At 38.0% G+C, this 15341-nt stretch overlaps 1 protein-coding gene across 4 annotated transcripts in view; it reads left to right on the top strand.

Moving 5' to 3' along the window:
• The window catches only part of LOC130219653 (NACHT, LRR and PYD domains-containing protein 12-like), a 37442-nt gene that overhangs the window by 6041 nt on the left and 16060 nt on the right, over positions 1-15341 (top strand). For 2 of the 4 annotated variants that reach the window (XM_056452099.1, XM_056452102.1), the window contains exons 8-17: positions 517-648; positions 852-898; positions 1088-1116; positions 2644-2722; positions 3240-3314; positions 4880-4925; positions 5071-5110; positions 6047-7631; positions 7706-7855; positions 10989-11162. In XM_056452099.1, the coding sequence (XP_056308074.1) occupies positions 517-648; positions 852-898; positions 1088-1116; positions 2644-2722; positions 3240-3314; positions 4880-4925; positions 5071-5110; positions 6047-7631; positions 7706-7855; positions 10989-11162 (2357 nt within the window). The remainder of the gene's footprint in view (positions 1-516; positions 649-851; positions 899-1087; positions 1117-2643; positions 2723-3239; positions 3315-4879; positions 4926-5070; positions 5111-6046; positions 7632-7705; positions 7856-10988; positions 11163-15341) is intronic. The other 2 variants (XM_056452101.1, XM_056452100.1) reach the window with 2 other exon arrangements.

Below are 15341 nucleotides of genomic sequence, written 5' to 3'. Positions count from 1 at the left end.
TGGGAAACACCCATACACACTCATATACACACACACACAGTCATACACTAGGGCCACCTTAGTTTATTCAATTCACCTAAAAATAGTCAAATGAAATAAAACAAATATTGAATCAATAATCCAGAAACAAAAGTGAAACCTGCAGTTGCATATATAGGATTGTTGCATCAGTTTGACATCTTATAAACACCAGATGGCCTCAAAGTACTGAAATATGTTTAAAAAAGAAGCTCAAATTCAAGCTACAAAACGACACATTTATTATTTTACTCAGTTCCTTCAACAGCAGTTCCCAGATCCCTGTAGTCTTTGAAAACCTGGTTATACTGTAGTTTTTACACCTGATGTAGAAAGGTCAAAAGTAATAAAAAAGTAATCCAGTCATAGAGATTGCCATAATGTAAATAAAATTGCTGAAAAGTGCTGTCTGTGAGTAGAAAATGGTCAAACTGTAGTGAAATACAGCATATTCTTCAACTACAAGACTAAACACGTTGTACTCTCTCTTTTCTTCAGTATGGTTCAGTGAATTATGAGCTGTACGCCATCATTAATCACTATGGTACATCCAGGAGTGGCCATTATTATGCTGTCATTAAAGATCAGAGGGGAAACTGGTACAGATTTGATGATCGATATGTTACAAAGGTGAGTTCTGCTTTTATTTTGTAGAGATTTACTGGACACTAAAGAGGATGGAGGGTATTGAGGATACAGTCAAACATACAAATGCATTCATAATTTGATGTTCTGCACTGAGCAAGAAACAGTACATCTTGTATTTCAGCACAGAAGAGTAATTAAATTTTGAATTTCTTCAAGTTTTCTGTTGAACGATTCTCTGATTTCAGGTTTTTCCAAATTACCACCATCAGAGGATCAGTGACATGTGTGACAGGTAGTGTTATTTCAAGACTCAAATCTGAGAAATTAGAATCACTAAAGAAGCTAGTTAGTGAAACGTCCATCACTAAACAATGACTGTCAGTCTCAGAGCAATAGCAGCCAGTAAATGTTTGATTTAATAATATGGGCTTACACAATACTTTTTCATGTATAACACAACATTTCTTATTTGTGCTTCTAGCTCGGCTTATTTACTGATGTACCGAAACGGTGAGTTGACTCATGTTGTATTAATCTGTAAATTAGTTTTGGTTAAAAAGTTACTTTAAATTGGAGTAAATGAAACCAATATTATTGGGACAGGTTCCTCAGAATTTATTATTTTACTTGTACTTAACCTTTGATTCAGTAGATTACTTGTAACTAAGTGAAACCAGATTATAGAGTGAACAATAAGCCTTGTAATAAATCTAGGCCTGGAGTAATGGCTCCTAAATGTTGTCTTCTGATCAGAAAATGAAGCGTGAACTGATGCTTTAATGTCTAACATCTTATTTTTTTAATGGCTAAAACAATTACATGGACTAAATGCAAACAAATACATAACAGTGTGTCTTTGGTGTGAAATAATTATCAGAAAACATCTGACCAAGGAATTTGACCACTGTCAGAGTCAAATATTGTAGAGTGCTATGGAAAAATATATGGTAGATTCCATCAGTGCCAGTGGCCTCATGGGCAGCACCCCAATACCTAGCATGGTTATGCATTATACAACCCAATATGTAAAATCTGAACTGTTCTATCACAATTAGGACAAATATGTCAAATCCACCCTTTAAAGCTTTACATTTTAAATGTAAATCTGCCATTTTAGTAGCTGGTATGCAGACCTGAGATAAAGTGACATCACACTGGGCTGTATTCCTGAACACTTCAACTTGAAGCACTGTTTCTGAAGTACTGTACATGGGAAAACAACAAATGAAGAGGAATATTTTTTACCATAATGTAATATTGAACTTTGAATTGGAATGTATTTATTGTTGCATGCACAACAATACACTGACTTTGAAAGGAAACATTTTGTGTCAGGCTTTAGCAAAGTATTTTACACCTGCAGTCCCTGGACAATGCACACTGCACCATTTTGAATGAATTATGTAAAGAATACTAATGGAGCTGTTTGATTATTAGTTATTAATGCACACCTGAGGTGGTGAAGTGGTCAAGCGGAGTGTCTGTTACTCCTCAGCTGTGCATTATTCTCTAATAATGCACACCCACAGGTGATTATATCTCTCCTCTGGTCGCCAGCACCGCTGCTGATCCACTGTTGAGATGTTGTATGTTGAGATTTTATTTGTCAGGTGTTTGTCCTGTGTGTAGAACTAGTGTCCTCCTCCACATCTCCTCCTCCTCCTGTTGTGTTCTGCTGTGATTTCTGACCGTTGTCACTGTGAATAACTAATCATTCAGTGGAGGGATATGGAGCTGCTTTAAACCTGCCGGAACTACTATAGCTGTAGCTTTATCTGACAATAACCAAACACCTTAGAGTGACCAGCAGCCAATCAGAATCCAGCATTCAGCAGTATTACAGTATTGTAGTATGAATAGACAATAGACTATGTACACATAATTGGTCACCTTATTTATAAACATACAAAAAGTGATTTTAGCTGTGTCTTACTTAACTGGAACGTTATATGGCACAAAGTGTGCGCTCCTAATGTGTCATAATATCATTCATTTACCACAAAAGATTTCCTAATTTCTTTGATTAATTTCTGACAGAAGAGGCTAGTTCAACACAAGCTGAAGCAGCAGAGGGGGCAACTAGCAAACCACAGGCAGACACTAACCATGACAGAAGGTAGGACAGTTTTGCTGTTTGTTCTTTATAATTGAACACTTAACTGAACCACACAGCCCCTGTTTAGACAGTTTTAGTCTTAAGACTTTACGTGTGTTTAATTAGTCACAGCAGAACTTGGGGTTGCTACTTTATTCTTCTACTAAGCTGTAAGTGAAATAAACAACACAGATGAAGATACGATTTTAGAGAGATTTTAGTCATTTTAGAGAGCACTCTAAAAGAAAAAATAGAAATGTGTATGTTTCTGTAAGAGCTATAAATAAATGTAAAGAGGAAAAACATTTAAATGTCTGCAGATTACCCTATAATGTTGGAGTACTCTTGTGTAAACTGTACATGAAGCTACAGTTGTGAATTGAGGACCATGAAGTGATTTTCATAAAGAATTGATGAAATTGTCTCTTATAGGATGGCAGTTGTGAAAAGGAAACGGAGTTAATTATTACATTATGAAAAAGACCAAAATTGTTTTAATGTCCTATAATTGTTTCTGTTTTGTGACATTCATTCACAGATCTGATGCTACAAATAATACATCTTCTCCTGAAATGTTACGTAAGGCAGGACAGAAGGGCACTACATGTAAAAGGTGGGTTTTTCCCATCCTCTAAAACTATATAATAAATGCATTAAATGCCTTTGAAGGATGAATGATTAAATATTACATATATAACAAATAATACATATATATTACATTTACAGTTGAAAGCAGAAGTTTACACACTCTAAATAAAGGAACAGAACCATTTTGTAAATGTCTGGTGGTAAATGATACTAAAGGTTTACTATTTCAGGTCTGTTAGGATTATCGAAATCATTTACATTTGCTAAAGGCCAGAATAATGACAGAATAATGACAGAATAATGACAGAATTTATATATTAATATCTAGACAGTCAGAAGTTTCCACACATGTCCTTGGTGTTTGTTTAGCTTTGCTTTTAAACTCTATAACTTTGCTCAGATGTTTTGGGTCTCCTTCCTCAAGCTTCTCACAATAGTTTGCCGGAGTTTTGGCCCATTCCTCCTGACAGAACTGCTGTAACTGAGTCAGATTTTTAGGCTGTCTTGCTCGCACAAGCTTTTTCAACTCCGCCCACAAATTCTCTATAGGATTGAGATCAGGGCTTTGTGATGGCCACTCCAGAACATTCCCTCTGTTGTGCTTAAAGCACATGTTAACTCATTTGGCAGTATGTTTAGGGTCACGGTCTGTTCTGAAGACCCATTTGTGGCCAAGTGTTAATCTCCTGGCTGATGTCTTGAGATGTTGCTTCAGTATTTCTCCATGATGTTCTTTCCTCATGATGCCATCTATGCTGTGAAGTGGAGCAGTCCCTCCTGCAGCAAAACAGCCCCAGAACATGATGCTGCCGCCCCCATACCTCACAGTTGGGATGGTGTTCCTAGGCTTGTAAGCTTTCCCCTTTGTCCTCCAGATGTTACACTGGTCATTATGGCCAGACAGTTCAGTCTTAGCTCCATCAGAGCACAGCACATGTCTCTAAACATGAGTCTTTCCCAGTGTTATTGAGCAGATCATAATCTGGCTTTGTTGTTGATTCTGGCTTGTTGATCTCCTCATGTCGTCACAGAAGGAAGCAGTGTGTTTGAGCTTTTCCTTCAATACTAGTCTACAGTTGTGCCTCACATTAACTCAAATGTTGTCAATTAGCCAATCAGAAACCTCCAAAACCCTGACCATCATCATCATCATCTGAGCTTTTCAGAGTCAGAATAATCTTACTGTGTGTAAACTTGACTTTCAAGAGGAGTTAGAACACTTTCTCAAACAATATCTCTCTCATTATTCTGCTATTAACAGAACAGAAACACATCTGATCATCATAACTTACCTGAATGTAAATGTAAAAATGTAAATGAAAGAGAAAAAGTTTTTTTTAACCCCAGATTAATAAAGGGACTAAACTGAAAATAAAATAAATGAATGAACTACATATTATCCCTCTACAAAGTCATGAAAATATCCCTTACGCTTTTATGCTTGGACCCTTAGTTCTTTAGTATTTCACCCCCACATCATCAGAGTGAATCAGAAGTGTTTCCAGAGTTTGTTTAATAATCTCAACATTAACAAGTAACTTTCATTATGACAAATTTCTTAATGTGAAAAAATGTGAATTATTTCTGTAGCATGAAAACAAATACATCGAAGAATCCAGATAATGCCAGCAATAAGGTATTGTATTTTCATGGATATTATCGTAAGAAAGGTTTAAAGCTGCTATACTTCAAAACATGATATTTAAATGTGTCATTTAGCCTCAGAATGTAAAGTTTCTTTCTGTTTTTGCTTTTTTTCCCTTTTGTTTTGTTTGGAGCAGCCCAAGCGGCGGTCAGTGGCCACACAGAATCCATCCCCAGGTAAACAATAACATTTTTGCATTTTTAAATTATCAACAGTAATTTGATTAATTGTATAATTAATGAAAAATCTTAAATAATGCATTATTGTTGCTTGCTGCATCCAGTCGATTTGACAAAAAATGTTAATTTAGTGTTTTAGTATGCCCCAAATGTTTCTGCATACCAAAAAGGTTTTAGTATGGCTCGTGTTTATGTAAGTGAGACTTGTGTGGTGCTAATCGACAAGAGGAGCTGTTCTTCTTCAGAATAGTGTTCAGGTCACTACTGATGCTGCTGGAGGAAAACCTTTCCTGACTCGCTCCTCCAAAACACCCCAAAGTGCTCAATAATGTTTAGATCGGGGTACTGTGCAGGCCATGGGAGATGTTCAACTTCACTGTCATGTTCATCAGACCACTCTGTCTCCAGTCCTGCTGTGTGTATCGCTGCATTATCATCCTGATACACACCACTGCCTTCAGGAGACAATGATTGACCCATTGCCACTGTGTATGAAATGTGCTATATAAATAAACTTGCCTTTCCTTGCCTTGCCATTGGGTCACATGCTCCTCCAGAATGGTATTTTTCTAAACTTTAAATTTAAAAGTAAATCAGCCTTTGCAGCACACTTTGCATTTAATGTGCTTAAAAATAAGCCTGACCTTGACCCTGAACCATTTAGCCAGTTACCTCAATGTTAAAGGCCTGGTAAGGTATGTTAAGATGCCCCAGGTGGAGGAATTGCATGCTACAGTAGCCATCACTTCCCAGGTTTATCATGGCATGTATCTTACATTCATAACCCTTATCTGATTACTTGCATATCTGGAATATTGATTCTTGACAATTCTTGATACAGACTCAGTATGAGTACAATATGAATGCTGCTGATGTAATCATAATGTAAAGCATGTTTTGTGAAACCTGTTGAGCATATTTGTGTCTTTGTAGAGCCCGTGTCCTCATCACAGATGTTCAAACGAAGACTGAAGGAAGAGTTTCAGTATCTGAATGAAGAAAACTCACCTGCAGAAAGAAAACTACTGAATGATGTGTACACCGAGAGTCAGATCACAGAGGAATCCTGGCCCCTTATCAGTAATAAAAGAGAGATCAGAAGCAGAAATATGTTCAGTATCGGGACGGTTCTGATGAAGGGTGATGCCGGCATTGGAAAAAGCATGGCTGTGCAGAAGTTCATCCTGGACTGGGCTGAGGAGAAATCACACCATGATATTAAATATATATTCCCAGTATCTTTTCAAAAGCTGAACATGCTCAATGTGCTGATGAAGCAGTGCAGCGTCATGGATCTTCTGCAGCAATGCTTTAAACACATTGAAGACTTTAATCCTGAGTCTGACAACATCATGCTGATCTTTGATGGCCTCAGTGAGTTTAAATGTGCTCTAGATTTCAGTAGCACAAAGAAGATCACAGATATAGATGAGCCAGCCTCAGTGTCTGCTCTACTGACAAACCTCATCATGGGAAATCTGCTTCCGCACGCTCAGATCTGGATCACCAGCAGACCAGCAGCAGCCCAGCAGATTCCTGCCCAATTCATTGACAGAGTAACAGAGATCCACGGCTTTAATGATGAACAGAAGGGGGAATATTTCAGAAAGAACATTGATCAGAAGATGGGTGATACAGTAGTCAGACACATCAAATCATCAAGACGCATCAACAGCATGTGTTATTCACCAGATTACTGCAGAATCATTGCAGCTATTCCAGAGAGATTGATCACCACAGATCCTGATGATTTCCCCAAAACCCTGACGCAGATGTACAGCAGACTCCTGTTAGCTCAGACTGAGGGAATTCAGAAGAGAAGGGAGACCATCATAGCTGTGGGGAATCTAGCGCTTGATTTACTGGTGGACGGCAGAGCTGTCTTCACTGATAAAGATCTGAAGAAATATGACAGAGATGAAAGTGGTCTGACACGATCATCAATCATAAAGAAGATTGAAGACAGAGGCAATCATAGATATTTCTGTTTTGTGAATCACAGAACACAGGAGTTTCTGGCTGCTCTGTATGTGACTGAGCTCATCAATGGGGGAAAATTACTCAAGCTTAACGATCAGTCCAGTCTGAAACTGGAATTCAGAAAGGAGAGCTTTACAGACTACAGCTCACTCCAGAAGGTGATGGAAATGTCTTTAGTAAAGCAGATGAATCTGTTCTTCTGCTTTTTACTGGGTTTGACGCTGGAGTCCAGTCAGAAAGTGTTTGGAGATAGGAGAAGCAGCTCTTCATTTAGCCAAAACTCAGCTCAACTTATCGAGACCATGATCATGAAGTCTTTAGACAGTGCAGACAGATGCTGTCTCCTGTTTGATGCTCTGAAAGAGCTGGATGAACCTGATTTAATCCAGAAAATAAAAACACAGCTGAAATCTGCAGATTCTCCTGCTGGTGTTGAGTTGCTGAAGTCAAAAGAGAGACTGAATGTGCCTAAATCTCAACAACCAGAAGAATGTCCAGTGAAGCTTCAACAAGGGGAAAAGACATCTAGAGAACACAAGTGAGTAGTACATTGATTTATTAATTAAACCATTCAACCATTTACTATACGCTTTTACAAAAATGTTTGTGAAGCAGTGGTGATGCAGGTGCTTGTGCTGGTCCAAGATCAAACCCGTCTCATCAGAGAGAGCTGGACTTGAGTGGGACAAACATCACAGATTCAGAAGTGAAGCAGCTTTTAGCTCAACTAGTAGATCCTCACTGTAAACTGGAAATACTGAGGTGGGTGTCATTGACTTTATTCCATATACTGTAATGTTTGATGAAGGCTGAAAAAAATATCTACTCAGCAAGAAGCAATAAGAACAGGTAATATATAAATAGCATGATTTCTTCATAAACACAGAGTGAATGTAGAGTGCATTTGAGAGACAATCTGCCTCCATTCATGTCTAGGAAAATCCATCTGCATGCATTTGTAGGAAAATCTGCAGGTATACAGCTGTGTGCTCTAGATGTGTTTGTTTAAGGGCAACATGCAGTTACATGCATATGAAGTGTATTTATTTATGAAATATGATTTATATTTGTAAAACACAATACGTTATTTGTTACAAACTGACATTGTTTTACAAAGTTCTTTCTGTTTGTTTGTCAGTTCAGAGATTTCTTTGCAAAGCAGTTTGTGTTTGTTTGCGAAATGCTGGATTTGTTAGTGAAATATTGGCACAGATTTCCCTCCATATGTTCTCCCTTAGTTTGCGTGGGTTTCTCTGTACTGATTGTATCTGCTGTATCTAAAACAAAAGCCTGGGTATTTAGCGGTTCATTACACTCTGGCGATCCTTAATATTGCAGGGAATAAGTCAAAGGAAAGTGAGTGAGATGTCAAATCTTTTAATGAGGTAGGGTTCACTCCTGGTTCTGTTATTGAGTTTTTTCCACTGCTGTATAAGATTACAATGCTATGAAAATGCTTTTGCTTGACCTGCATATAAAGCATGTGTTAAATCACACAAATCTTGTATTTAATATTGCAGTACACACTCCTAACCCAAATAGATGACCTTATTAGTAAATTACACAGAAACGCGGTGTTTTAACTGGCAGGGAAGGTGATCTGAGGGGAGCTGAATGGGCTTGAAGCCGGACTGGGAGTGACAGGGCAAGAAACTTCAGAAATGTCAACTTTGGCCCAGTTCTGGTGCAAAAATCATTACAGGAGAGTGCTCTGGGGCTAGTAGAGGCGTCAACAGAGGGCACTCAATGACACATGGGGAGAAACTAAACGAAAGCACATGGCAAAAGTAGAAACAAAGTCCTGACAGCTAGGCAGGACACAGATAACACCCTTGACAATATTTTTTCTCAATTTCAAAAGCCCTGTTTTGAATGTTTCTCATGAGGATCACTCGCATGGGGCGACACGGTGGCGCAGTAGGTAGTGCTGTTGCCTCACAGCACTCAGGTCACTGGTTCGAGTCCCAGCTGGGTCAGTGTTTGTTTCTGTGTGGAGTTTGCATGTTCTCCCCGTGTTGGTGTGGGTTTCCTCCGGGTGCTCCGGTTTCCCCCACAGTCCAAACACATGAGCTATAGGGGAATTGATTAACTAAATTGGCCGTAGTGTATGAGTGTGAATGAGAGTGTATGGGTGTTTCCCAGTGATGGGTTGCAGCTGAAAGGGCATCCACTGTGTGAAACATATGCTGGATAAGTTGGCGGTTCATTCCACTGTGGCAACACCTGATTAATAAAGGGACTATGCCGAAAAGAAAATGAATGAGGATCACTCACATGCTCAGAAAAATTTTGTTAAATTTTATACAGCTAATATGTGTGTGTGTGTGTGTGTGTGTGTGTGTGTGTGTGTGTGTGTGTGTGTGTGTGTGTGTGTGTGTGTGTTAGAGCCTTAAATCTGGCTTGCGAGATCCACTTTCGTGCGGTGATTTGCTGTCAAGTGCAATCAGTAGGTTTACTTCACATAGTTACACACTCTTTACTATTCATTGACCCTGAAGATCAGGGCCAGAGTGGGACTCCTTTTCAGCCCTGGAGTTTCAAGCCCTAGACCGGCCCACTTCAGTTCACAACTGACTATATTAAAATAACATCATTTGCAATTCAGTACTTTAGTAAAGATTTATCTGAACAGTTAACACAATGTAATGTTTAACAGAATCAGAATCTATTTTCTGTAAGATTTAGTGCTCATAAATATCCAAACCTTGGAATGAAAAATATATATTAAGCTATATGTATAAAATAAAGATAAAAATTAAATGTATTGAATTTTCTAATGACACGATCACGTCTCTTGTAAGGAAACAGCTGCTTAATAACTTCAAATGTTTTTCATAAATATGAGAAGATTAAAGGGTAGCTAAATCTCCAACACTATTCTTTAATACATCACAATGTCCTTTCCTGTAATATCTGAATATATATTCTGTGCTAAATTCTTTATAGATATCCAGTCCTTAAACACAAATAAAGAATAAAACAAGTATTAGGTACTTTCTTATGATGGCTTCATCTTTATTTCCCCTTTTTAGCTTTTTTTAGTCAGATTTATTAATGTAGTGAATCATCTGATTTAATTAATTGTCTCAGGGCATTTTTCATTTAGCAGGTATAATATCATTCATATTAATTATTTGAACTCTTATTTTCACTCAATGACAATCCTACCTGCTCATTCTAGTGTGTTGGGCTCATGACTGGTACTTGGTAATGTTACGGGGACTAACACTTTACTGTTAGCAGCGAACTGGACAAGAGGCTGCTGCTGCTGCTGAAGAGCTACAGTACAAGTAAACATTCGGTACATAAACGGTTGTTTGCAGACATCAATGATTTGTACTGTTCCTAACTAGCTTAAGGTTAACTTACTGGCCGTTTCATCATCTTCATGTGTTGCTGTACTCTCATTGCTGGTGGTTTTAATAAAAAAATAAATAAAGTGCGACTTCTGAGAGTGCAGGCAGCTTGGGACATCAGCCCTCACGGGGAAAGAACGGACCGGCCCACCTGGAATACTCCCGGTACTCTCGATTAGCCAATCCGGGCCTGCTGATGACATTCTGATTCAATGCCTATAAAATTACTACCCCATGTATATGGCACAAATGGGCTTTAGGATTTCTCATCTGCTTTTATACTGTATCACTCCTTGTTGGTATAAGTACGTACGACTGGGGAAGTTATCTCATATGAGTAGGAGATTTCCAAGTAAAGAGTGTGGGGAGAAAAAAAAACTCAGGGAGAAAACAACTACAGCACACAGTAAAAAAAAAAAATGTCACTGACCATATCAAAAACAACATAATTAAAAAAGTTTTTGCTAAAACAACTGTATCAAACATTTACAGACCTGACTCTCTTTGTATTCTGACTTAAGTTTCTCTCACACTCACAGGTTGAGCTCTTGTCATATTAGTGAATGGGGTCTTGCTGTTCTGAGCTCTGCTCTATTATTAAGCCTGTCTCATCTGAGAGAGCTGGACCTCAGTGGAAATGAGATTAAAGACTCAGCCTTGATGCTGCTTTCAGGTTTAATGGCGGATCCTCAGTGTAAACTGGAGATACTGAGGTAAGTGGTAAATTCCCTGTGACTGCTGGAAGACATACAATTTAAAATGTAAATATTCGGACACTTTTTACAATAGTTATTGTTTCAAAGCAGTTTTACAAAAGGTGCACATTATTGTTTTACAATCAAATTTAGTTAAAGTTACAATATAATATAAGTTATTATATACAGACATAGTCAACCTACAATTCTATTACGTATAGGTGATGTCTATGTGTAGATGTTTCAAGAGTTCACACTGAGCTGATGATTGATTATAAAGCTTGTTTGGCATGATGTCCTGGGAGAGAGCCCTGAGCTCATCAGATCCTCGAGCCCGGGGGTCCCTCCCGTTAGCAAGGTGAGAGGGGAGTTTGAGCTCAGGTAGATCTGGAGAACTCCCCTGCTGTAGCTGATGAACAGAGAGTGATCGCTCTTAAGAGATAACGACTGACTAGGAGCATGTCTGTGGTGCTGATTTGGATTAGTCAATTAGCTTGAGCTGCATGTTTTTGCACGGTGGGAGGAAACCGGGGAACCCGGGGGAAACCCACATGAGCACGGGGAGAACGTGTAAACTCAGCTGGCTTGGTAAGGACTAGAACCAGTGATGTTCTTGTTGTGAGGCAACAGTGCTAACCACTGGGCCACCGTGCCACCCATCTAGAAAAGGTGGAGGAGTAGAGGAGGAAGGGGGGATTCTTCAAAACCAAGATGGCTGTGATATGGAGCTGAGGGTATTTATAGTGGCTTAGGAATCGTCTGATTGGTCAATCATGAATTGAATAATGCAGAACCAGCTTCAAGCAATCATAAGCACGTGATCCTCTCGACATTAGTTTATAAATACACTTCACTTAATGAAGTGTATTTTTGGATTAAGTGTTTGTGTTGTCCTCGAAGTCCTCAGTGGTTGTCATTTTTAAAGAGCAGTTGTACAGACTGTTATAACAATATATACATACAATTACAATAGGTGGTGTTTTAAAAGATAGGGGCATGGCTGTAGCTAAGGTTAAGAATTTGAGCTAAAATAACCCCTACAAAAACTCATTATAATAGAGACTGATGTGTGAATGTTTGTGAAAGGTGTTTTTGCTTAGTAAGCATTATTAAATTATATCATATTACACAAACACTATACTGTAGGTTATGGTTATATAATTTGATCAGTTGTTTATTTATACATATAACACATATTACTATTAGTTTCCATTATTATCTAATCATGTGTACAGTTGAAGTCAGAATTATTTGCCCCCCTTTGAACTTTTTTCATTTTTAAATATTTCCCAAATGATGTTTAACAGGAAATGTTGACAGTATGTCTGATAATATTTGTTCTTCTGGAGAAAGTCTTATTTGTTTTATTTGGGCTAGAATAAAAGCAGTTCTTAATTTTTTAAACACCATGTTAAGGTCAATATTATTAGCCCCTTTAAGCTAGATATTGTTCCAATAGTCTCCAGAACAAACCATCATTATACAATAACTTGCCTAATTACCCTAACCTGCCTAGTTACCCTAATTAACCTAGTTAAGCCTTTAAGTGCAAGGCAAGGCAAGTTTATTTCTATAGCACATTTCATACACAGTGGCAATTCAAAGTGATTTACATAAACAGGAATAAAAGAAACAAGTATAAGAGAAATAAAAACAAATAATAGAAATGGTTAAAAAATAAATAAACAAATAAACATAAAAACAGCCAAAATGTGTTATAAAAGAATTAAAAAGAAGAGAAAAACATAGTAGTTCGATCTGTGGGACGTAGCGCAGTGCTCATTCAGTAAAGGCACAGCTAAACAGATGTGTGTTCAGTCTTGATTTGAATGTGCCTAATGTTGGAGCACATCTGATCATTTCTGGAAGCTGATTCCAGCAGCAGGGGGCGCTGTTAGTAGCTGATTCACCCTGCTCTGACTGAACTCTTGGAGTTTCTAGTTTATTTGATCCTGAAGATCTGAGTGATCTGTTGGGTTTGTATTCAGTGAGCATATCTGTAATGTATTGAGCTCCTAGGCCATTTAGTGATTTATAGACCAGTAATAACACTTTAAAATCTATTCTGAATGTAACTGGGAGCCAGTGTAAAGACCGGAGGACAGGTGTGATGTGCTCTGATTTCCTGCTTCTGGTCAGAATTCTGGCCGCAGCGTTCTGGATGAGCTGTAACTGTCTGACTGTCTTTTTGGGAAGGCCAGTGAGGAGGCCATTACAGTAATCCACCCTGCTGCTGATAAAAGCATGAACAAGTTTCTCTAAGTCTTCACTGGAAACAAAGCATCTAATTCCTGCAATGTTTTTGAGATGATAGTATGCTGATTTACTAACTGCTTTGATATGACTATTGAAACTCAGATCTGACTCCAGAGTCACACCAAGATTCTTGACCTTATTGTTTGTTGTTTTACCCTTAGAGCCAAGGTACGCATTCACCTTGAGAACCTCATCTCTGTTCCCAAACGCAATCTCTTAAGAAAGTTTTGGCACATCCAATTGTTAATTTCATCAATGCATTGGCAGAGGGTGTCAATGGGGCTGTAGTCATTAGGCAGTAAGGCTAGGTAGATCTGAGTGTCATCAGCATAGCTGTGGTAGGAGATTTGTTTTTTTCTCATTATTTGGCTCAGAGGGAGCATATAAAGGTTGACCAGGAGAGGTGCCAGAATCGAGCCTTGTGGGACTCCACATGTCATGGGTGTCATATTTTAAAGACATGGTGGGGGAAATGCAATTTAATGCAGTGCTTCTTGTACAATCTGAGACACACTTTATATTGTATATTACTCAGCCAGTGGAGATCGCTGCTTTTTAAAGAAATCAGACCTTAAACGCGTTGATTTTGCAATGATATACAGTTAACCAGAAGCGCTTAACCCAGGTAACTGGCAAATTAAATGTCCTTTAGCATACTTCCGCATATACCCTATTGCGCAGTCTATTTCAGTTCTTTAAAATTGCAACGCGCCAACAATGTGCCTTAATGCCTCTTATTTAGACCAGAACACCCATGAATTCATAAAGTGGCGCAAATGGATTTACTATTTAAACAACATGGTGGAAAACGGGAAAACTTGTGTTGCGCTGGGGTCTGTTCTTCGTACGTGGATTATTCAGTTAGCTGGATTTGGTTATTGATGATTTGACATGATCCAGGATCGTTTAGTTCTTCAAAACTGATCTGAGATCATTTGTCATAGCAACAGTTCTAATAGATCAAACCTGCTCAGTAGCAGCAGCTCATCTCATATAAACAGGATTAGATCAGGTCAGTTCAAGCAAAGAGAATACTGAAAGTATGAACCAAGTGCTGATATTTTCTTACAGTAGTTATACACACTTATAGTATATAGTAAACATATTTTTAAACTATATATATATATATATATATAAATATATATAAAGTAAAAAAATATATATTAATAAAACTTATGCAATCTGCACTGCGAAATAAAAAGTACAAAGACTGCCACCTGCTGGTTCAAACAGAACATTTATCGATATGAACGTTTTATATCTCGCTTCAGTACAATTTGTGTGTAATAGACATGCACAATATGTGACTTTTTAAAAAAGTAATAATACATTTAAGCAGTCATGAACATGTTTTGACAGTTAATATGTCGGTGATTTGATGTTTCACAAAATTTGCAGACGCCTTTATCAACATCAAAATGCTTTTGTAAACATCCAGTTATTCTTTACACCGATTAAGAAACCGGCTACTATATTACTACTATGGCTACTATAGTAAAGAAAATCTGCTCTAACTGTAAAACTAAATAAATTGCTAAATACTTTCGACACATGAAAGTGTAGCGTCTGCAGCTCACAACAAATGTGGAGAGAGAGTTATTGTGTCATATTTAATAAACCTTTTACTGCTCATCTGATGTCGTTTAGCTCACATGAATAATTGAATATTAATCAGATGATGTCATCACGCTGCTGTGCCGTCAGCCAATCGCTGCATTGCTGATCATGATTTGGAGGATGGATAGATCTGTCCTTTACAACACACAGATCTCAGATCAGTTCATCCACACATTTGAATCTGATTTATTAAATCAAATTATCCAGAGATCAGTTATCAAGATCAACAGATCCAGGATCTGCTAAATCAGCTTAGATCATTTAAGGGAGGTGTGAAGAACAGAGCCCAGGTCTGAAAATAGAAACACGTCTTGTGCCTTATTG

This window comes from Danio aesculapii, chromosome 25 (genome assembly GCF_903798145.1).
Source record: "Danio aesculapii chromosome 25, fDanAes4.1, whole genome shotgun sequence".
NCBI classification, from domain to species: Eukaryota; Metazoa; Chordata; class Actinopteri; order Cypriniformes; family Danionidae; genus Danio; species Danio aesculapii.
This window is presented reverse-complemented; position numbering and strand designations above follow the sequence as displayed.